Source organism: Hyperolius riggenbachi, chromosome 3 (genome assembly GCF_040937935.1).
Source record: "Hyperolius riggenbachi isolate aHypRig1 chromosome 3, aHypRig1.pri, whole genome shotgun sequence".
In the NCBI taxonomy this organism is placed as follows: Eukaryota; Metazoa; Chordata; class Amphibia; order Anura; family Hyperoliidae; genus Hyperolius; species Hyperolius riggenbachi.
Window position 1 is genome coordinate 181,558,745 of NC_090648.1, and position 23,219 is coordinate 181,581,963.

Genomic DNA, 23,219 nt, shown 5'->3' on the forward strand with positions numbered 1-23,219 from the left:
GTCCCCGCTCGTCCGCACGGCTCGATTACCGCTCGCCCCCGCCGGCGATTCCTCGTCAGCGCTCGATTCCCTGCCATTGTCCGCAGGCGGGAATCGAGCAGGTGGGGGTCGAGCGGCTTGATCGGGCCACCTGAATATTATCAGCTGGTCGGATCAGCTGATCGATACATGGTACAGAAACATACCGTGTATCCCCAGCATAACACCCAGCATTTCAACTTTGCTTTAAAAGATTGCTTACAGCTTAAAAAATATTATGCCAGATTTTTTTTTTTTTGCAGAAATTCACTGAATGGATTAAACATGACATTTTAGTGTTGCATTTAGCTAGAAATCCTCCTCCGTGCTGAGGTTATTAGATACAAATGTATCTATTTACAATGTAAATAAACTAACACCTTTTTGAGAGAGCACAGAGGGCTTCCCAGACAGGCTTTTCAGAGGTATATTTGCATTCCAAACAAAGATACATTTGTAACTAAACCTCAGCTAAATGCAAAACTAAAATGTCATGTTTAACCCATTCAGTGAATTTCTGCTTAAAAAAAATCTGGCATAATAGTTTCTAAGCTGTAAGCAATCTTTTAAAGCAAAGTTGTAATGCTGGGTGTTAGACCGCTTTAAGAAAAATAATCTAACAGAAAGTTGTATGGTGTGCACTAGGCATAAGATACATACAACACACCATACATACATGACATCTGGCTGTGGCAGGGATTAAATTGTGAGGGACTGTTCGAGGGACAGTTTGTGACAAAACCATATACTCTGTGCAGCACTGCGTAAGATGCCAGCGCTATATAAATATTTAATCAAATAGTTACCTAAATAAACAGCCTGCCAGCTTCGATCGCTGGCTGGAAGGTGGATCGCTGGAGTTCCCTGCTCCCAGTAACAGGAGAGCGTGCTCATGCGAGCTCCCGTCAAATCTCGCTCCTTGCGACGTCGCCACATGGCAGCTCTGATTAACAAAGCGTTTGTGATGCTGCCAATCTGCGTTAGGCGGTCAGCAAGAGGTTAAATCATTTACGAATGGTATCAATGCCATAGAATAACAGTGTTTAATTTATTTGTCAACGAAAATGTCAGGAATACAAGATCGTATGGCATTTCTGCCCTGCGAGAGGCTTATGTTGTTCAGTCACAGGTCATTGACTACCTAGCATCACTATGGTTTATTGCTATTGGCAAATACATTATATATTTCTAGTTAAGATTAATCAGCTTTGCTATGATGCCACACTGCCAATTCTCTAGGGAGAGATAAGCATTTCGCTAGCGCAGTCATGCGGTGAAATCTGGTTTCCTACTTTGTGGAAGAGAGACCAACATGCTCAACTAAGGGGGGATGCTACTGACCCGAGCACTGTAATAACAGCGAAGGAGATTTGGGCGCAGCCTGCGTCACCATGGACCGTAATAGGAATAACGGCTATATCGGCGCAGTGAGTAACTTCAGCGCCGTTAGAAGACGAAGCTAAAGTTACTTTTAAAACACTGTAATTCGGCATCCAGCAATAGCTGGAAGCCGAATTACATAATTCCCCATTATCCATGTGGACCTGGAGAGGGAATAGTAATTAAAGGGAACCCTAACTGACAGGGATATGAATTTTTCCTTTTAAATAATACCAGTTGCCTGGCAGCCTGCTGATCGTTGGCTACAGAATGGCTGAATCACACACCTGAAACAAGCCTGTCTGACTTCAGTCAGAGCACCTGATCTGCATGCTTGTTGAGGGGCTGTGGCAAAAGTATTACAGACACAGGATCAGCAGGAGAGTCAGGCAACTAGTATTTTAAAAGGAAAATCCATATACTTCTCAGTTTAGGTTCCTTTTAATTTCGCCGTCACTTGTGCAGCAGCAGGGTTAGCCATATACCGGCTGTATCCTGTGCCCCAGTCTCCCGACGGGTGAGTTCTCACGCACGCTTCTGACCTGCCTCCATGTGCATACTCAATAGGCCCTACTATGTACAAGAACAAATGGACCTGCTCTTAAACAATATACAGAACAGGGAGGAAGCTAAAAGCTGTACCCGTACAGATCAATAACATTTATTCGTCCAGTAAACACATGGTTTACGAGATGAACATTGTTCCTACCAATGATCGGAATCAATTGATTTCGCCAAGTAAGTTTGCACTTACAAGGAATTTGTCTTGGCAGTTGCTTAACTAACACAAACAAAAACAATGAAATGTTAACTTTGGGGATCTCATGGTTTTGGGCAGTAAATACATGTAGTGGCTACCAGCGACCAACAAACTAAACTCACCGACAGTTTATTTATGCCCGTGTTTGCCAAAATTGTTAGGGATACACAACTTAATGCCTGGCTATAGCAAAAGCATTTAAGCCTTTTATGGCAACTTTACAGCAAGCAAAAGAATTTATGGAAAGGACTTAAAGGAAATGTACTTAATACTGGATTAGTTCAGATATGCTGCATTATTGATTTTTCTCCAAGAATATAGGAAGAGACAACAGAACCCTTTGTGTATGCAAAGCTGCAACATAGAGCCTCATCTGCACATTTCTGTTCTGCAAATCCCGACACAATAATCATCATCACCAAATCAATCAAATGCCAAGAAACTAATCTCAGAGACAGGTCAAATCCGTCCTGAACACTAGAAACTTAGTACAGGCTGCAGGGAATCTAGAGATAGAATTTGAATGAGATGTTCTGGACTGGCTCTGTGGCCAGTCAGTGAAATGCATATTTTGGTATATTGATAAATCCTGTTTAATGGTACCAGGGAACAGAGTCTGTGGAGCAGACTAGGTTCTTAGTTACACATACATGAAAAAAAGGGCTATGCTGTACACATACATAAAAAAAGGGCTATGGTACACAAGTTGCCATCTCCAGGCAATCTATATCATGCCTATTGTCATTCCAACAGATTTCCTGATTAATGATTAATTGGTTATGAATGCCAAAGCATCATACACACCCAAAAAATGGTGCTTCTGATTAATGTTTTGTTCCAAACCATGTCTTGCAGGTTCTTATATAAGATCAGTCAGGCACACAGCATGACAAGTGCAGGATCGTTAAAGATTTACCAGCATGATCGAACACTAAATGACCATTTATCAACAATCTACTAAGCTTGGCTATATCATGGTTGACGAATAGTGAATATTGGTTTGTGTGCACCAGCCCTTCTGCACTAACCAGCCACAACACTGATACAAATGGATGATGCAATGAATAACGTTGATTATCTAGTTACAGGACCTCTTGTAAAGTAGGATAGATTAGGCAACGAGTGAAGTGTAAGGTATTGAAGATTATGTGCGGGAAGCAGAAAACTGGGCAAGTGGCAGTATTTGAGTGATGGATTAGGGCCAAATTGTGAGGGCTTACAAATTCATATATAATTGAGGAATAATAAAATGACCTTTATAGGTTTATTTTTTTTTAATTACTTCATCGTGTAATGGTACAAGCAATCAATTTAATAAGGAGGAGGGAAGGGTAAAGGAACTGGCTTACAAAGTCATAAGATCTGAATCTGATCTAACTGTAAAAACAAGACCGCTCCATTGAGGCAGCACCATGCTTTTTCTGGGACTTAATGGACCTGCTGCTTATAACTTTGTTCCAGATACCACAGGAAACCTTCAAGGGTCTCATGCAGTCCATGCCTCAACATGTCAGAGCTAGGAGTTAGGCATCGATATTGGGAGGGTTAAAGTGAGAATAGGGTTCAGATAGCGATAGTAAAATATCAGTAAAAAGGACTTCTACTATTGTAATAACCATTGCCCAATCCTAGCATATCAGTAATTTTATTGATATTCTACTAACGGCTGGCTATCCCTGGATGTATGCAATGAAAGAGACAGTTTCATTTAAATAGTAAACATGCACAAACTACGCAAGGAAGCAACAATACAAACAATGGCACTGAGAGCACAAAAATGAAAAAGAAAAAAAAAGTCATAATGGCAAAATAAATGTGGTTTGTCATGTGCTTAAAGGGTACCTGTGAGCTTAAAAAATAAAAAAAGATACTTAGCCCACAAGAGGGGGCCTCTGGATGATCCAGAGGCTTTCTCCACCCCCCTTGAGCTTGCCGTTCTAGAGCTAGGACTCTGAGCGCGGCCGCATTGTGCGAAACTCCTCACGTCTGAGCAGTAGCAGGGAGCTGCATGCGCAGTGGGGCTGTACTCTTGCACAGCTGGGGTGCAGCCGTGAAGAAGAAGAGGTTCCCAGCGATTATTGCTGGGCTGCAGGATGATGGGATAAGCCTCTAGGACATCCAGAGGTTTCCCCTCTAGTAAGATAAGTAACGTTTGCCTTTTTTAAACTCACAGGTTTACACACGTGATGAAACTAATACACCAGATTAGCACTATATTAAATATGAAACAATGTTTAAATTTACCTGCTTTACATCTCGAACAAGATGGAACAGAGTTGGGTTAGTAGGACCTTGTTTCTTAATGGAGAAAAGAAACATAAGTGAGTAATGTTATGAGCTAACAAAAGACAAAAATTAAGACATCTACTAAGAGTTTAAAGGGACACCAGCATAATGTTAGAAGTTAGTCGTAATTTTTCATATAAAATAAACTTAAAAATTATGGTTATGTCTTTGCATGTTGTACACCCTATATTCTCTGTTTAATATTTTCTGCCTATGCTATCCCTGCCTCACAGAACAAATATCACTTTTCAGCTGTTTGGCTTAGGTCACTTAGCAGACTCAAGTCTAGCTGTATAGAAATGTCAGCATTTCAACTTTATATTATTTCTCTCTCCATCCTGGGAAGGTGGTGAGAGAAACAAAGCTTCTCGCTCTACAGTCTCAAGCATTTACTTTAGCTGAATGAATAAATGCCTCATCTATAGCAGTGTTGCATTAGTACAGTTGAAAGGGATTCAGCTAGCTAATATACGGTAGTACATGAATATTCATTTGAGGGCTAGCCACCACATTAAAGTGCCTCTGAAGTGACAAAATAGATTAGATGTTTACACAATACTAGACATTTTCATTATTATTTTTTTAAATATGAAAAATCAGTTCATTATGTATAAAATAGTTTTTGGTTTTTTTTTAATTATATTTGGGAGAGAACTCGTTTAAAGAGAGAACCCGAGGTGGATAGATGGGGGAAAGATGGGACACAGAGGCATGTTTTCTGCCTCATGGCATGCCTCTGTGTCCCCTCACTGCTGCACTATAGCCCAGAGATTAGCGACAGGGTTTCCGGAGCTGCCATTTGGGCATCCCTGCACACTGCAAGAGAGACACAGTCTTTCCTTGCAGCGTTGGGACCTATAGGTCACAAAAGTGAAAGTGGGCCAGTGCAGTACACAGGAGCGGCGAGGAGTGACTTTTTTTCAGCTACTTTTTTTTTTTTTTTTTTTAGCCCACCTCCGGCTCTCTTTAAAATAGGCTGAAAAGTTTTATAATCTTTACTTAGATGCTAAAGGACATTTGACAAATGTGTAAAAAAAAATAAAAAAAATATTAATCGGTTCGAACCAGGAACTGAGGACAAACGTTTTCACAGATTATGCGGATTCAAAATCTCCTTGCGTCTCCTCAAGTCTCCAAACCATCGGCTGACCCAATCAGCACAATCTCTACAATATGGGATTTGACAAATCTGGTGTTCTGAAGATAGTCAAATTACTTTCTATTGTTCTCCATAATACAAGGTAACTTATGGAACTCATTAATACTATTTGGGGTACCACACAAAGCATCTCAAACATTATCTCTAAGATATTAACACTGCTTAAGTGTCCACCACTACGATCCAGCTTACCCTTCCTTCAAAAGCAGGACAGAGATCCCAGGAAAGCATACACTGTATTCAGTATCCGAAAGCAAGCATTCTCTATTTCACCTAAAGTTAAATGCTATATAGCCCTTTATAGCATCAAAAGTTAAGTTAAGCATTTTAAGTGATACTTTTCCCCCCCCTAAAATGACTGTATATATTCGGGTATAAGTCTAGAAATTTAGGTCTGACTCCCTAAATAAAAGTATAGGAGTCGACTTATACTGTACATGAGTCACAGGCAACACTGAGTAATGTGTGTACGATTAGTGATTTTCCCAGTTGCCCCAATGGTAACTGACACTTTCTTGATAAAGGAAGCTCCAAGAAAACACAGGTGTGAAAGTCCTCAACAATTAACAAGGAAAGTAGCAGGGGGGGAAATACTGGGCTGTAGGAGAGGGGGTTGAACAGTTTCTGCACTTGGGGGCCTGGATGAGTTATTGGCTGCACTTAAGGGATAGGAGGGGTTGATGGCTGCAATACTGTATGCAGTGCAGTCATTAACCCCTCCCAGTCCCTAAGCGCAGCGGTTAATTCTTCCTGGTCCCCAAATGCAGCCATTAACTTTAGTGGGTAGACTTATACCCGTATATACATCTTTACTTGATACAACATTCTGTCTCTTGATGTAAAGTTTGGAAGTTGAGTCAGTATGCTTGTGGATCTGGCAAAAGGAAATTCTACACGATTACTAGAAAAGTACTCTGAGAAACAAATCAACAATTACTCTTCTTTCCAAATGTGGTCAGGCTCATCACACACTAAAACAAAGGACAACTGAAGTGAGAGGTATTTGGAGGCTGCCATATTTATTTCTTTTTCAGCAATACCAGTTGCCGGGCTGTCATGCTGATATATTTGGCTGCAGTAGTGTCTGAATCACACCAGAAACACGCAGCTAATCCAGCCAGACTTTACACAGAGCAGCTGATACTCATGCTTGTTCATGGTCTGTGGCTATGCATCTAGTTGCGACACAACAAATGTGATCTTGCTGATGCACTTCCGGCTGGCTGACCTGTATGCCAGAAGTGATTATATACCGGTCCTGGTCTACAAGCGGCAGGAGGTGGAGGAGCGTATAGCATCTATTTATGATATACATAGTGATTTACATATACATAGGCAGGAGTTAAAGAGACACTGAAGCGAAAAAAAAATTATGATATTATGATTTGTATGTGTCGTACAGCTAAGAAATAAAACATTAAGATCAGATACATCAGTATAATTGTTTCCAGTACAGGAAGAGTTAAGAAACTCCAGTTGTTATCTCTACGACTTTCAAAGTCATGGAGAGGGCTGTTTTCTGACTTATTATCTCAACTTTTATTGAACTATTTACTTTTTCTCTGCCAGAGGAGAGGTCATTAGTTCATAGACTGCTCTGAAATAATCATTTTGAATGCTGAGTGTTGTGTAATCTGCACATATTAGAGAATGATGCAATGTTAGAAAAAACACTATATACTTGAAAATAAACATATGAGAATATTTTCTTTGCTGCTAATCTTCTAGTAATTATTAATAGTACACAACCAATTCATTATATCATATATATTTTTTTCGCTTCAGTGTCTCTTTAAGTGGATGACATAGGATAGGTGATATTTTACCTACGCCACCTACAGTGGAGACCTGTATACCTGCATAATACTGTAGTAATAGCTTTTGGGAACCACCCCTTGAGGCATGTCTCAATGTACCCTTCCTCACAAGGAGTAATTAAGCACTGTGATTCAAGCAGCGTGCAGCTGCATCTTGGGCTACTTGCTGACAGTTGATTTTGCTTATTTTCCGAGTGTGGGGCCTTTTTTCCCCCTGACACTTTACATTATACTTAATGTTCTCTCTTGACAAAGCCTGCATAGGGTGAAACATGTTTAGTTTGATTTGGGGGGGGAGGGGGGGGGTGGCACTAATCTCACCACCCACTGTCTGCTAGTGAGCAAGTCTTGGGGGGGGAGGGGGGGATGTTGGGAGAGTGACCTACTGGCTTATCTAGCCGGCAAGGGATAAATTCAGCTTCAAGTAACCATGCCACGTGCATCATAGATGCACATGAATCTTGAACTCCACGCTGTACTCTCTCTATATGTACATATATGGTTGTTGATTTTCCTCCCTAGACTTTCCCATCTGACCGAAAACAGTGTCTTACACATTGATTTTGGGTGTCTACAGTCTTATGTGTTGCAACTTGACATATGTTTGTATGTCACTGTCCCAAATATTTTTAACTATTCAAAAATATGGTATATTTTAAGGTGTGCAGGGCCTGCCCAGGTTTGGAAAAAGGGAAATTCTACCCCAGAACGCTACAGTAACTACTGCTAGAGAAAGAGAGAAAATGACATACAATGCTTAGCTTTTATTTTGATCCATTTCACACTAATTCTCAATTAGCTCATCTACTCCGTAATCAGGCTACAAGTTTTAACTAGATGACCCTAACTATTTACAAGCTGATGCAAGATACCAAAGAGAGCATGGCGTTCCACATCTTACAAAGCTTCCAGCTTACAGACTTGTGTAGCGCTTGGGATATTGTTGAATACTTTGACAGCTGTCTTGGTCCCTCAGACATTGAATTGTCAATATCACCAGGTCATGCATCAATGCGCAGTGACAGCAATCTTCGCAACCTACAATTTAAATGTACCTTTCTAGTGTGATTGAGATTATGGTAGCATTCTCTTCCTTGAGAAAAATTCTATAAGACTTCTAAGGAGTACATGAAATCTAACCAAATGGAACCATGCTTTATACTACTCAGAAAAAAAGCGCTTTAGTACAGTACACCACATTTGGAGTCCCATGTGATGCAATATTGAATTGCTGATCATATCTTATACTAGTTGCAGTTACCGTAGTTATTTAAAAGGATAGGACTAAAATGTTGCATCATTACTGGTGAATTGATGGGCCAGTTTTTTTTTTTTTTTATAATGTTTTAAAAATGATATGGTGTTTACTAAATAAGATTATGTAACGTGATAAATCTCAACTATTACTGAGTGTTGCTGGTTTGCTTTGGCCTTTTGTATATCGCTTTCCACTTCACTTTGGCCATTGCATGGTGGGCACCCAGAAAGGAGGCAGGTGATACAAACAGGTAAAATTACTTGTACAGTATCAAAATGGGGTGCCAAGGAAGGTGGGTGTAATGGAGCAATGAGGGGAGGGAGCATGGCAGTCCTTAAGAAAAGTCTGTGCACAGTACCAGAGTATCAAGGTACAACAAGCCAAGCTAAACCCATTGGCTGAAATGTATAAAATATAATTCTGCTGTGTTAAGGAAAACCAAGATGCCACATCGTAACTAAAAACTAGTGTCTCTGCTGCCCAGATTACAAGGGCTGCATTAATTGAGGCAATTATGGGGGCAACAATGTAAAGTAGCACCAGTACCCATCTGCATCGAAATATGATGTGTAAAGTGAAACAGTCTCCTGTAAAACCCCTGTAGCAAACGGTTTTCAGTTTAGGCTGAAAGGTCAAAAGGCACACATTCTGAACAAGAATAGCACAAGCTACCCATAAAGCCATAATTAATGAAGGTTAAATACACTGACATTAACAGGAGATTGGGAAAGGGAATAAAGTTGTCATTTGTTTATGATGCATCTTTGGGGATGTAGAAACACATTTAACTTACAGTATTGTACAACTCTTCCAGTCTGGGGATGGTTAGGAACTTGTGCATACTGACTCCATTTTCTATGAGAAGTTTGACAAATGCAACCCTGTCCATTACAAGAGCATCTAGCATGGCTTGTTCTAAAGAACCAACCTAAATTAAAAAATAAGAAAAATCACATTAAAACACATTCTGAACACCAGAAAACAGCAACAGGCTAAATCACAACAGTTAGGGCGGATCACATTTGTGTCTACGGTAATCACAGATGACTCCCACAAACATCTTTCTGCATTATATGCACGTTGGTCTGCGGTTTAATTCATGCCTTTTTATTAATAGTAGCCAATGTTTGAATTGAGAAACATATTTGAGTGGTAAAGTAGTGCAGGTTGTGTCTTTTTGAAAACTATACAAAATCGCAGATGCCTCCTGAAGACTCAATTGCGCTACAGAACATTCATTATCGCATTGCACCAGAACACTGCTGAGCTGTACCAGTGTGATCCCTCCCTTCATCAGACAAAGCCAACTGCAAGTTCTTTGCTGAAGACCATATTGGGCAGAGATTTTTTGATACGTTTTGCAAAGGACACCAAAAACCCAATTAATCTCACATTTATTGACTTCTACATAGTAACAAACGTGCATAATGATTCTCCATCACTATAATGCTACCAACTACCTACAGTTAAAATCCAACTTTAATCTGTAGGAAAAAAAATAGTAAGCCAAATATGATCCACAGATGCCAATAACTATTCTAGCAGCAGTGTGATTTCATCATGATCGTTAAAGACATTTCTCCAGCTGAAAGTCGCATTCCCACTGCTACATCCCAGACTGCCAGAAGCATCATGGCAGCCCAGGACATGCCTACAGAGCCCTACAGAATTCATGAGGTCAGCTGAATGACTGGTGTAGATGCAGAGCCTCTCTTTCCCCTCCTCCACCCCCTCCAGCTGCAGAAACCAACCAGGAGTAACAGGAGATGAGCAGACCTGTTACCATTTTTTACAAGCAAGCAAAAAAGGCATTTAAATCCTCAGGCCATTATAATATAAATGTGACATGGGTGGGAAATCCTCATTAAATTTAATACAGCTCTCTAAAATTCAGCTGAAAATGGTATCATGCCTTACTGCTGTAGCAAACCAATCTTAAAGATTACAGTAAATGCCACTACCTTAGGTGACTAGGAGTGAACAGAGTGATGATCAAGATGTATTGTACACTATGGATTTAGCATCAGTACACAAGGTAAAACTCACCAGCTCCAGCAAGCTGCTGGGTCTCCAAACATATGAAATCTTAATAGGTCATATTTCCTAACCTATAAATCATACTTTTCAATCCTATATTTATGAAAGAAAACTGAGTTGCACGGACCTGCTTGGGCTTTCGTATCAGGTTTGTGCTACTGCACAGGCAAGCTTGTGCCTGCGCAGTAACACAGACCCGATCAGGCTCGGCTTTTTCACGTAAGCCCGAGTGGCTCCGTGCTATTGCACATGCTGTTGACAAGCAGTTTTATAAATGGGAAAGCACTGGATCAGGCCTATGGAAGAGGATGGGGAAAGCCTTTGGAGGATCTTCCAAGGTGACTTCCCATTTGGGACACTATCTCACAGGATTCCTTTATTATAAACTTAATACAATCAACAAAAACATTTTACTATACTAGTGCAAGATTACAACTAGTTTCCTTTTCATATCTACACCGTTACAATGACACTGTTGTTGGAACACATATACCTACCAGCCACTGCTGTCCATAGACAAACACATGATTTTTGGCAATGTCTACTCTATCCCACGCTAAAGTTAGAACAAGCTGGTCAAAAGCAGAAGCATTTGTTCCTGGGGAAAAAAAAAATAGTAGGTTAATACCAAGATCAAACATATCTGCACATTCCTAAAGTAATATGCATACCTGAATAAGTACATAAATCATTTGAAGAGACCAAAAAGTTTTTTATAAAGATTAGCTTGAATTTGTAAAATATCCAAAAAGTGCAAAAAGTTGATTCACAAATCTTCAAAAGAGGTTCCGCTTAAGTCACGACATCCCATAAAAGGTGCAATATCAAAACAGTAAGATTGTTTTTAGAAGACGACAACGCAGTGCAGTTTCTAGGCTAAAATGCACCCAGGGCGAGGGTGTAAAAATTGCGCCCCCCAAACCCCCCCCCCCGCCCAAAGTATATGTGCCCACAGTATAGGATAGCCAGGTCTAGTTGCACTTAGTATAGGTCCCCCCAGTATAGGTAGCCAAGAATAGGTACCCCAGTATAGGTAGCCAGGCATAGGTGAGCCAGTATAGTTGCCCCCGCTATAGGTTAGCCAGGTAGGTGCCTCCAGTATAGGTAGCCAGTATAGTTGCCCCCAGTATAGGTTAGATAGGCAGGCGCCCCCGGTATAAGTTAGATAGGTAGGTGCCCCAGTACAGGTTAGCTAGGTGGGTGCCTCTAATATAGGTAGCCAGAATAGTTGCCCCCAGCATAGGTTAGATAGGTAGGTGCCCCCAGTATAGGTTATTTAGGTAGGTGCCTGCAATATAGGTAGCCAGTATAGTTGCCACCTGTATAGGCTAGCTAGGTAGGTGCCCCCAATACAGGTTAGATAAGTGCCCCCAGTATAGGTTAGATAGGTAGCTTGCCCCCAGTATAGGTTAGATAGGTAGCTACCCCCCAGTATAGGTTAGATTAGGTAGGTGCCCCCCAGTGTAGGTTAGATTAGGTAGGTGCCCCCCAGTGTAGGTTAGATAGGTAGCTGCCCCCCAGCGTAGGTTAGATAGGTAGCTGCCCCCCAGCATAGGTTAGATTGGTAGCTGCCCCCCAGCATAGGTTAGATTGGTAGCTGCCCCCCAGCGTAGGTTAGATTAGGTAGCTGCCCCCCAGCGTAGGTTAGAGTAGGTAGCTGCCCCCCCAGCGTAGGTTAGATTAGGTAGCTGCCCCCCAGTGTAGGTTAGATTAGGTAGGTGCCCCCCAGTATAGGTTAGATTAGGTAGGTGCCCCCCAGCATATGTTAGATTAGGTAGCTGCCCCCCAGCGTAGGTTAGATTAGGTAGCTGCCCCCCAGCGTAGGTTAGATTAGGTAGCTGCCCCCCAGCGTAGGTTAGATTAGGTAGCTGCCCCCCAGTATAGATTAGATAGGTAGCTGCCCCCCAGTGTAGGTTAGATAGGTAGCTGCCCCCCAGTATAGATTAGATAGGTAGCTGCCCCCCAGTATAGATTAGGTAGGTGCCCCCAGTGTATGTTAGATTAGGTAGGTGCCCCCCAGTATAGGTTAGATTAGGTAGGTGCCCCCCAGTATAGGTTAGATTAGGTAGGTGCCCCCCAGTATAGGTTAGATTAGGTAGTTGCCCCCCAGTATAGGTTAGATTAGGTAGGTTCCCCCCAGTATAGGTTAGATTAGGTAGGTGCCCCCCAGTATAGGTTAGATTAGGTAGGTGCCCCCCAGTGTAGGTTAGATAGGTAGCTGCCCCCCAGTGTAGGTTAGATAGGTAGCTGCCCCCCAGTGTATGTTAGATTAGGTAGGTGCCCCCCAGTATAGGTTAGATAGGTAGCTGCCCCCCAGTGTAGGTTAGATTAGGTAGCTGCCCCCCAGTGTAGGTTAGATTAGGTAGCTGCCCCCCAGTGTAGGTTAGATTAGGTAGCTGCCCCCCCAGCGTAGGTTAGATTAGGTAGCTGCCCCCAGGATAGGTTAGATAGGTAGCTGCCCCCCAGTGTATGTTAGATTAGGTAGGTGCCCCCCAGTATAGGTTAGATAGGTAGCTGCCCCCCAGTGTAGGTTAGATTAGGTAGCTGCCCCCCAGTGTAGGTTAGATTAGGTAGCTGCCCCCCAGTGTAGGTTAGATTAGGTAGCTGCCCCCCAGCGTAGGTTAGATTAGGTAGCTGCCCCCCAGCGTAGGTTAGATTAGGTAGCTGCCCCCCAGCGTAGGTTAGATTAGGTAGCTGCCCCCAGGATAGGTTAGATAGGTAGCTGTCCCCCAGTGTAGGTTAGATAGGTAGCTGTCCCCCAGTGTAGGTTAGTTAGGTAGCTGTCCCCTATAATGGAGGGGGGAGTCGGAGCCGCGGGGAGGGCAGCCCGTCCTCTCCCTCACTCTCCCGGGCCGCCCTCCGTGCTCCCCCCTCAGATGCAGAGCGAGCGCAGCAGGAAGCGCTGTTTACAACTCACCTGCCTGGCTCCAAGCGCTGCTCTCTAGCCGCCTGTCTCCTCTCTGCATAGATGCGGATACACACACACACGCTGCTTCCGGCTAAACAGGAAGCAGCGTGTGTATCCGCATCTATGCATGCAGAGAGAGGAGACAGGCAGCGAGAGAGCAGCGCTTGGAGCCAGGCAGGTGAGTTGTAAACAGCGCTTCCTGATCTGCATCTGAGGGGGGAGCACGGAGGGCGGCCCGGGAGAGGGTGGGAGAGGTCGGGCTGCCCTCCCCGCGGCTCCAGCTCTACCCTCCATTATAGCGCCCCCCTCCCAACAGTGCCTTGGGTGGCGGCACGCCCCGCACGGCCCTAGAAACGGGCCTGCGACAACGTTGACTTGTTTCGGGTAGACCCTTCGTCAGGCCTTCACAAACAAATGTCTACATCTGCACTAGACACACAGTACAGAATGGAAAACCATCTGGATCACACCTAAGCCAGGAAAATCCATCTGCATTGTGGATAGGGTGATGAATCAAACAGCATCTAGGCAACAACCAAGCTAGGAACCACCACTTCCAACTCTAGAAAAACACCACACACAGGCAGGACCGACCAAGGGATTCATTTTTTTTTTAATTTTTTTTATTTATTGTTTTTCTCTACCCCCCCCCCCCCCTTCTTCCAACAGCCAATCACAGCTATCCTCTATAGCAGTGTTTTTCAACCAGTGTTCCGCGGCACACTAGTGTGCCGCGGAACGTTGCCTGGTGTGCCGTCCTCTTCTCCCCCTCCCGCCCGTGCCGCCGCTGTTATTAGCATAGCAGCGTCCGCTCTCCCCTCTCCGGCGCCTGTATATTCTAGCAGCGTATCTCCGGCTGCTCTGTCTGTGTGATGCGGAAGGAGGGAGGGCTCGGTTCCCATAGTAACGGCGATACATATCGCCGTTACAGGAAGCCGCTGCCCGGATGCTTCCTTCCGCATCACACGGACAGAGCAGCCGGAGATACGCTGCTAGAATATACACGCGCTGGAGAGGGGAGAGCGGCAGCTGTTAAGGTAATAACAGCGTTGGCCGTGGGGACGGGCGGGAGGAACTATACTGGCTATCCTGGGGCACTATTCTGGGGCACTATACTAGCTATACTGGGGCACTATTCTGGCTATACTGGGGCACTATACTAGCTATACTGGGGCACTTTACTGGGGTACTATTCTGGCTATACTGGGGCACTATACTAGCTATACTTGGGCACTATACTGGGGCACTATACTGGGGGGCTATACTGGGGCACTATACTAGCTATACTGGGGGGCTATACTGGGGCACTATGCTGGCTATACTGGGGCACTATTCTGGCTATACTGGGGCACTATACTAGCTATACTGGGGCACTATGCTGGCTATACTGGGGCACTATTCTGGCTATACTGGGGCACTATACTGGCTATACTGGGGCACTATGCTGGCTATACTGGGGCACTATACTAGCTATACTGGGGCACTATGCTGGCTATACTGGGGCACTATGCTGGCTATACTGGGGCACTATGCTGGCTATACTGGGGCACTATTCTGGCTATACTGGGGCACTATACTGGCTATACTGAGGCAACTAAACTCCCTACACTGGGGCAACTATGCTAGCTATGCAGCCGCAACTCCGCCCGTCGCCGCCCCCCCCCCCCCCCCCCCCCCCCCCCCCCCCCGCGCCGTTCCCCGGAGAAAAATTTGGTCAGGCAGTGTTCCCCGGGCCGGAAAAGGTTGGCAACCACTGCTCTATAGGCATCAGCCTATGAGAGGGGATTATGATCGGAGGCTCTCCAGGTGACAGCCAAGTGACACTGCTGTCCCCAGTACAGCGCTGCTATATTTTTCTACTAGGTATAAAGTCTGACAAATTTCTCAATGCTAAACGCAGACCAATTTAATGTATTGCTAATGCTACAACAAACACCCATAACTTCCCAAAGGAACCAGTGCTCTTTGTCATATGGGTGTGTACAGGTAGTCACTGGTTAATGAACGAGTTAGAGACTGTAGGTTTGTTCTTAACTTTAATGCGTTCTTAAGTCTGAACACTGTGCCCTCTCTGTCCCCTGTAACTCCGGTGTGCTCATCTGTGCCTCCAATTTACCCCTCTGTGTCACTTCTGTTCTCCTCTGCTTTCATTGTCCCAGTCTGTGCCACCTCTGCCCCCCACTGTGTCACCTCTGTCACTGTTCCCTCAGTGTCTCCATCTGTGACACCACTGTGTACCTCTGCCTCCACTGTGTCCCTCTGAACCACCTCGGATCCCTGTCCCCCTTTGTGCCTCCTTCTGTGTCCCTTTATCGAGGGCTAGGTCTAAGGTTTGTTTTAAAATGTGTATGCAGAACTTGGAACGCTCTATATAGTATAGTGTACCACAGCAAAATGTCATTGTACTGATTTTAAAAACCATTTTTCTTTTGATTTTCTCAAAACTATAAGGTCTATTTCTCCCCAAATTTTTTGACTTGATCCCATTTTCATACCGTTGGCAAAAGCAGGTCATTAGTAAGTCAGGTATTCGTGACTACCTGTACTTGTCAAGATCCATGCTACTATGCTTTTTGAAAAAAAATAAAGGCCAACATCACAGAGAGTCCATCAATTTTGGTAGCCCTGGATTCAGCGCACAAGGTTATTGGGTGTTCGACATGTAGCAGTTTTAACCATGACTATTAATGATATTTTGGTTGCATATCTTTTGAGGCGTCCCATAGTATATTCCAAAGCTTACTGTGTTTAGTGTACTATGTTTCTGCATATCTTATAAAGTTTCATTATGTACCTTGACATTTGTTTTTCTTGTTCCTTCCCCTGGGGGGTACTTACCTTGGGAGGGGGAAGCCTCAGGGTCCCAATGACACCGGACGACGGGGAAGCCTCGCTAGGATCAGAGGCTTCCCTCTCCCGAGGTAAGTACCCCCCAGGGGACATTTTTCTTAATGCAGAGTCTCTAACAGTTTGTTAGATTTCCTGTTACTATACACCTTCAATAAAATTATTCGTGACTAAAGAATTCAGTGTAACGATCGGTGGGCGCAGAGAGTATCTGATTACCGGTGATCTGCAGTATCGCCGGAAATACAGATATATACCAGATTATAAGTGATCTGCAGTCTCACCGATAATCCGATATACAAACTAACCTCTGTTCGCCTGAGTAGAGTGTAGTGTTTTGGTGTAACAGTAACACTAGGAGGCCTAGGCCTCAGTGCAGCAAGGAGAACTGCACGGATTCCTTCCGCAGACCTGAGCTCTCCAAGACGGGAGGAGTCAGACTGACAGTAGGAAGGAAAGTCCGAGAGTGACACTCAGGAAGAAGTGTCACTAACGGGACTGGGAACCGCCTCCAATCGTGAGGTCGGTTCTCGAGGTCAGACAAGCCAGGTCGTACACACACGGACAGATAAAGTACAAATACAGTAGGCAAAGGCGGAGTCAAAGTACAGGCAGGGTTCGGCAACGGGGTATCAGAAATATCGGGGTACAAAATCAGGAGGCAGAAACAGAGTCTAGGAACGAGCCGAGGTTCGGCAACAGAGTATCAGAAATATCGAGGTACAAGGTCAGAGTTCAGGAGGATAGTCGAGGCAGGCAAAAGTCATAACATATAATCACAATCAAACTAGTACTTTAGCTATCAAATATCTAGCTAAGTGTAGGATTACAGCTCCAGCTGGTCCCGGCACACTTCAGGATCTGACTACGGATCTGGGTGCTCCCACGTATGTGATCGCACGCCAGACAAAGAGCAAGTGAACAACCAGCAGTATATATACTCTAGGACCTTTCCAGGACCTCCCTAATTGCTGGTCCAATGAGAGCAGTGGAATTTGTCAGCTGATCCAGCTGGTCAGCCGACACCCTTCTAACTGCTATTTAAACTCTGCCTCTCTGCTCGCGCGCGTGTAAGTCTGAATCTTGGTGGACTATCAGTCCCAGCCACACCAGTACTGTCATGCAATGTATCTAGTGCGGAGGCCGCCTCTGATGCGGATTCCGCCGCACTGCCTATGCGGCACGCGGCGTTTTTTCCGCGTTGTGACGCCATGCTGGACGCGGAAACAGCCGCCTCACCTCGAGAGATGGCGGCTTTTCCGCGTTTCCTTACAGTACCCCCCCCCCCCCGAGGAGTGGACTCCGGACAACTCCCACCAGGTTTCTCGGGGTGTAAGGCATGAAACTCCCTTTTTAATTCGTCTGCATGCATGCGCGTCCCCGGTACCCATTGCCTCTCCTCAATGCCATACCCTTTCCAGTGCACGAGGTATTGTACCGAGTTTTGTACAGAGCGTGAATCTAGAATCTTCTCCACCTCATATTCGTGTTGGGCATCTACCAAGACAGGAGGAGGAGGAGTGGGACCCACCTGGACTGCTGGCTTAAGAAGGGACACGTGGAAAGACCTCACTCCCCGCATGTTAGAGGGAAGATTAACGGTGTAAGTAACATCATTGACTTTCCTGACAACCGGGAATGGACCCACAAACCTGGGACCAAGCTTATTCGAAGGTTGTCTTAGGGTCAAGTGACGTGTGGACACCCAGACCAAGTCTCCTGGTCGGAACTTCCACTCCAGCGACCGTCTTTTGTCAGCTTGACCCTTCTGACTCAAAAAGGCCTTCTCCAGGTTACTTCTAACCGTCCCCCAAAGGTCCTTCAATGACTTTTGCCAGGCCTCCAGGGCTGGGAAAGGAGTGGAGGCTATAGGTAATGGGGAAAATTTGGGTGATCTCCCCGTCACCACCTGAAAGGGAGAGAATCCGGAGGACGAGTTTTTTAAATTATTCTGGGCAAATTCTGCGAAGGGCAGAAATCTGACCCAATCGTCCTGCGCCTCTGCCACATAACACCTTAAAAATTGCTCTAAAGACTGATTTATTCTCTCAGTCTGGCCGTTGGTCTGTGGGTGATAGCCCGATGAAAAAGATAGCTTTATGCCCATGAGGTGGCAAAAAGCTTTCCAAAACCGTGAGACGAATTGGACTCCCCTGTCTGAAACTATGTCTTCGGGAATGCCATGTAAACGGAAGACATGAGTGATAAACAACTCGGCCAATTCCTGAGCCGAGGGGAGTCCTTTCAAAGGCACAAAGTGGGCCATCTTACTAAAACGGTCGACTATCACCCAAATGACCGCCATACCTTCAGACCTGGGAAGCTCGCCCACAAAATCCATGGACAGGTGGGTCCACGGCTCATTCGGGGTGGGCAAAGGCTGCAACGTACCGACAGGTGCCAGCCGGGAGGGTTTACTCTTGGCACATATCAAACACTCTTTTACGTATTCCTTACAATCCGCTGCCAAGGAAGGCCACCAGGCGCATCTGGCTATCAAATCCTGTGTCCTGGATGCCCCAGGATGCCCTGCGTTCTTATGTGCATGAAACATCTCAAGAACCAGCAGGCGAAAAGGCAGAGGAACAAACAGGACCCCTGCGGGCTTCCCTTCCGGAATCTCTTGCTGAAAGGGAGCCAATGTCTCCCTCCAATCCTCCCAAGTTTCAGTGGTTGCCAGTATTAATTTCTGGGGAATAATGGTCTCTGGAATGGAGGGCTGTGCTGTCTCTGACTCAAAACATCTGGATAGAGCATCCGCCTTAACATTCTTGCTCCCTGGGGTGTACGTAATAATGAAAGTAAACCTGGAGAAGAACAACGACCATCGAGCCTGGCGAGGGCTCAACCTCTTAGCCCCCTCGATGTACTCTAGGTTTTTGTGATCGGTGTAAACCGTGATGGTATGTTCAGCTCCCTCTAACCAGTGTCGCCATTCCTCGAAAGCCAATTTGATGGCCAAGAGCTCCCTGTTTCCAATATCGTAATTCCTCTCTGCAGGGGAGAACCTGCGAGAGAAATACGCACACGGGTGCATTCTACCCTGCAAGCTTGTCCGCTGTGACAGCACAGCCCCCACCCCAACCTCCGAGGCATCTACCTCCACAATGAATGGGAAAGAGGCATCCACATGTCTGAGGATGGGTGCTGAACAGAATAGGCCCTTCAGGGTGGCAAAAGCATGTAAAGCCTCAGGAGACCAGTGAGTGGTATCCGCCCCCTTCTTAGTGAGGCAGGTAAGGGGAGCAATGACAGTGGAGTACCCCTTTATAAACCGTCTATAGTAGTTGGCGAAGCCAAGAAAGCGCTGAAGGGATTTCAACCCAACCGGCTGTGGCCACTCCAGAACAGCGGAGACCTTGGCAGGATCCATAGACAGGCCTGTGGTGGAAATTATGTACCCCAAGAACGCAACAGATGTTACTTCGAAGATGCACTTCTCAAGCTTTGCGTATAACGAGTTCTGCCTTAACTGATTTAACACAAACCTCACATGGTTTCTATGTTCAGTGAGGTTGTTGGAGAAGATAAGAATATCATCAAGATAAACTAGTACAAATTTCCCCAACACCTCCCGGAATACCTCGTTAATGAGTTCCTGAAAAACGGCCGGAGCATTACATAACCCGAAAGGCATCACCAGGTACTCATAATGCCCGTCTGGTGTATTAAAGGCCGTCTTCCACTCATCGCCCCTTCTTATACGTATCAGATTCTATGCGCCCCGCAAATCTAGCTTAGAAAAAATCTTAGCGTCAGTAACCTGAGCGAACAAATCATCTATCAGTGGCAACGGATAGCGATTCTTTATAGTAATCTTGTTGAGACCGCGATAATCGATGCAGGGTCGCAAGCCTCCGTCTTTCTTTTTGACAAAAAAGAACCCTGCTCCAGCAGGTGACCGGGACGGGCGAATGAAACCCTTGGCCAAATTTTCACGGATGTACTCCTGCATGGCCAATTTTTCGGGCCCTGACAGATTGTACAAGTGACCCCGGGGGGGAACACAACCTGAACGGAGATCAATGGGACAATCGAAAGGACGATGTGGGGGCAATTTATCAGCTGCCTTGGGACAGAACACATCGGAAAATTCAGAATACTGATCTGGTACCCCTTCCACCTGAAATCTGGTTTGCCCCAAGGTCAACTTCCCCAAACACCGCTGAAAACAACGAGGTGACCAAGTGGTTAACTGACCCGTGGCCCAGTCTATTTGAGGTGAATGAAGTTGCAACCACGGCATGCCTAGGATAATAGTTGAGGTAGACATGTGCAATACAAAAAACGATAATTGTTCCCCATGCAGTGCCCCTATGGTGACCTTCACCTCCGGGGTCTGTGACAGAGCATGATTCCGTTGTAGAGGGGAATCGTCTACTGCCGTGACCTGAATGGGGGGTGTCACAGGAATGAGCGGAATACCCAACTCCTGAGCAAACTTAAAGTTCATAAAATTGGCCGCTGAGCCTGAGTCAATAAAAGCCTCAGTGGCCACAGATTTCTTCTCCCATGTAACTGTACAAGGGAGAAGCAATTTCTTTTCTTTAAGGGGTGCAAGTGGCGTGCCTAGGGTGTCACCCCCCACTACTCCTAGGCAAATTCGTTCCCCGACTTGTTCGGGCAGTTGATCCATCATTCTCCGCCTTCGCTCCACCTGGGTCAATTTCGAACAACCAATCTGCATTGGTTCGGGTGGAGGCAAGGCCGGAGGAGATGAGACAGACGGAGGTGGCGTTACTAAGGGTGCAGCGGAGGGTGCCACATATGATGTTACCCTGGCACGGTGACTGCCCCGAATCTGCCTCTGATGGCGTAATCGACGGTCGACTCGAATGGCCGATGTGATGGCCTCATCGACTGTCCTGGGCTCGGGCAAGGTTAGCATTAAATCGGAGACCGCCTCCGACAACCCAGACAAGAAGTAATCCATGAGGGCAAAATTATCAAATTTGGCCGTGACTGACCATCTGCGAAATTCAGCCGCGTAATCCTCGACTGAACACCTGTCTTGCCGCAAAAGTTTGAGCTTCCGCTCAGAGGTTGCCGCAAGATCAGGGTCGTCGTAAATTACGGCCATGGCCTTAAAGAATTCCTCTACCGAGGTCAGAGCAGTATCGGTAGGAGGCAGGTTGTATGCTCATGACTGGGAGTCACCAGTCAGTAAAGTTTTAATAAAGGTGACCCGTTGGGTCTCAGTCCCCGAGGATCGGGGTCTCAACTCGAAGTACGATAACACTCTACTGTGAAAATTCCGGAAGTCAGACTTGTGGCCGGAAAATTTATCTGGTACGGGCATACGTATGTCAGCACTAGGAGGGGATCGCACTGAATCAACTGACGTCTGGAGGGTTCGCACAGAGCCTGACAGGACATCAATCATAGTCTTGTGGCTACCCAGCACTTGGTTGATGTTTTCCACCGAAGTGGCAAGTGCGCCCAGACGGTCAGTGTGTGCGTCCATTTGCATTTTTTGGTCTGGCGTTCTGTAACGATCGGTGGGCGCAGAGAGTATCTGATTACCGGTGATCTGCAGTATCGCCGGAAATACAGATATATACCAGATTATAAGTGATCTGCAGTCTCACCGATAATCCGATATACAAACTAACCTCTGTTCGCCTGAGTAGAGTGTAGTGTTTTGGTGTAACAGTAACACTAGGAGGCCTAGGCCTCAGTGCAGCAAGGAGAACTGCACGGATTCCTTCCGCAGACCTGAGCTCTCCAAGACGGGAGGAGTCAGACTGACAGTAGGAAGGAAAGTCCGAGAGTGACACTCAGGAAGAAGTGTCACTAACAGGACTGGGAACCGCCTCCAATCGTGAGGTCGGTTCTCGAGGTCAGACAAGCCAGGTCGTACACACACGGACAGATAAAGTACAAATACAGTAGGCAAAGGCGGAGTCAAAGTACAGGCAGGGTTCGGCAACGGGGTATCAGAAATATCGGGGTACAAAATCAGGAGGCAGAAACAGAGTCTAGGAACGAGCCGAGGTTCGGCAACAGAGTATCAGAAATATCGAGGTACAAGGTCAGAGTTCAGGAGGATAGTCGAGGCAGGCAAAAGTCATAACATATAATCACAATCAAACTAGTACTTTAGCTATCAAATATCTAGCTAAGTGTAGGATTACAGCTCCAGCTGGTCCCGGCACACTTCAGGATCTGACTACGGATCTGGGTGCTCCCACGTATGTGATCGCACGCCAGACAAAGAGCAAGTGAACAACCAGCAGTATATATACGCTAGGACCTTTCCAGGACCTCCCTAATTGCTGGTCCAATGAGAGCAGTGGAATTTGTCAGCTGATCCAGCTGGTCAGCCGACACCCTTCTAACTGCTATTTAAACTCTGCCTCTCTGCTCGCGCGCGTGTAAGTCTGAATCTTGGTGGACTATCAGTCCCAGCCACACCAGTACTGTCATGCAATGTATCTAGTGCGGAGGCCGCCTCTGATGCGGATTCCGCCGCACTGCCTATGCGGCACGCGGCGTTTTTTCCGCGTTGTGACGCCATGCTGGACGCGGAAACAGCCGCCTCACCTCGAGAGATGGCGGCTTTTCCGCGTTTCCTTACATTCAGGGTTTGAAATGCCAGTTTGTCTACAGTCTGAGCACCAAATCCTTAACCCCTACATTAAAACAATTATGAAGGATTCAGCAGCACAACTATTACAAGGATCATAACACCCTCTTTGCATCACAATAAATCAGATACACAGTAAAATATATGCTTAGGAGTGTCAGTC

The 23,219-nt window shown here is 45.6% G+C and overlaps 1 protein-coding gene across 3 annotated transcripts in view; it reads right to left on the bottom strand.

The window, feature by feature from the left end:
- Window positions 1-23,219, bottom strand: part of TRPM7 (transient receptor potential cation channel subfamily M member 7) — a 225,448-nt gene that overhangs the window by 100,910 nt on the left and 101,319 nt on the right. For all 3 annotated transcript variants that reach the window (XM_068275395.1, XM_068275393.1, XM_068275392.1), the window contains 3 exons: window positions 11,213-11,313; window positions 9,472-9,606; window positions 4,403-4,456 (listed from right to left, as the gene is read on the bottom strand). In XM_068275395.1, the coding sequence (XP_068131496.1) occupies window positions 4,403-4,456; window positions 9,472-9,606; window positions 11,213-11,313 (290 nt within the window). The remainder of the gene's footprint in view (window positions 1-4,402; window positions 4,457-9,471; window positions 9,607-11,212; window positions 11,314-23,219) is intronic.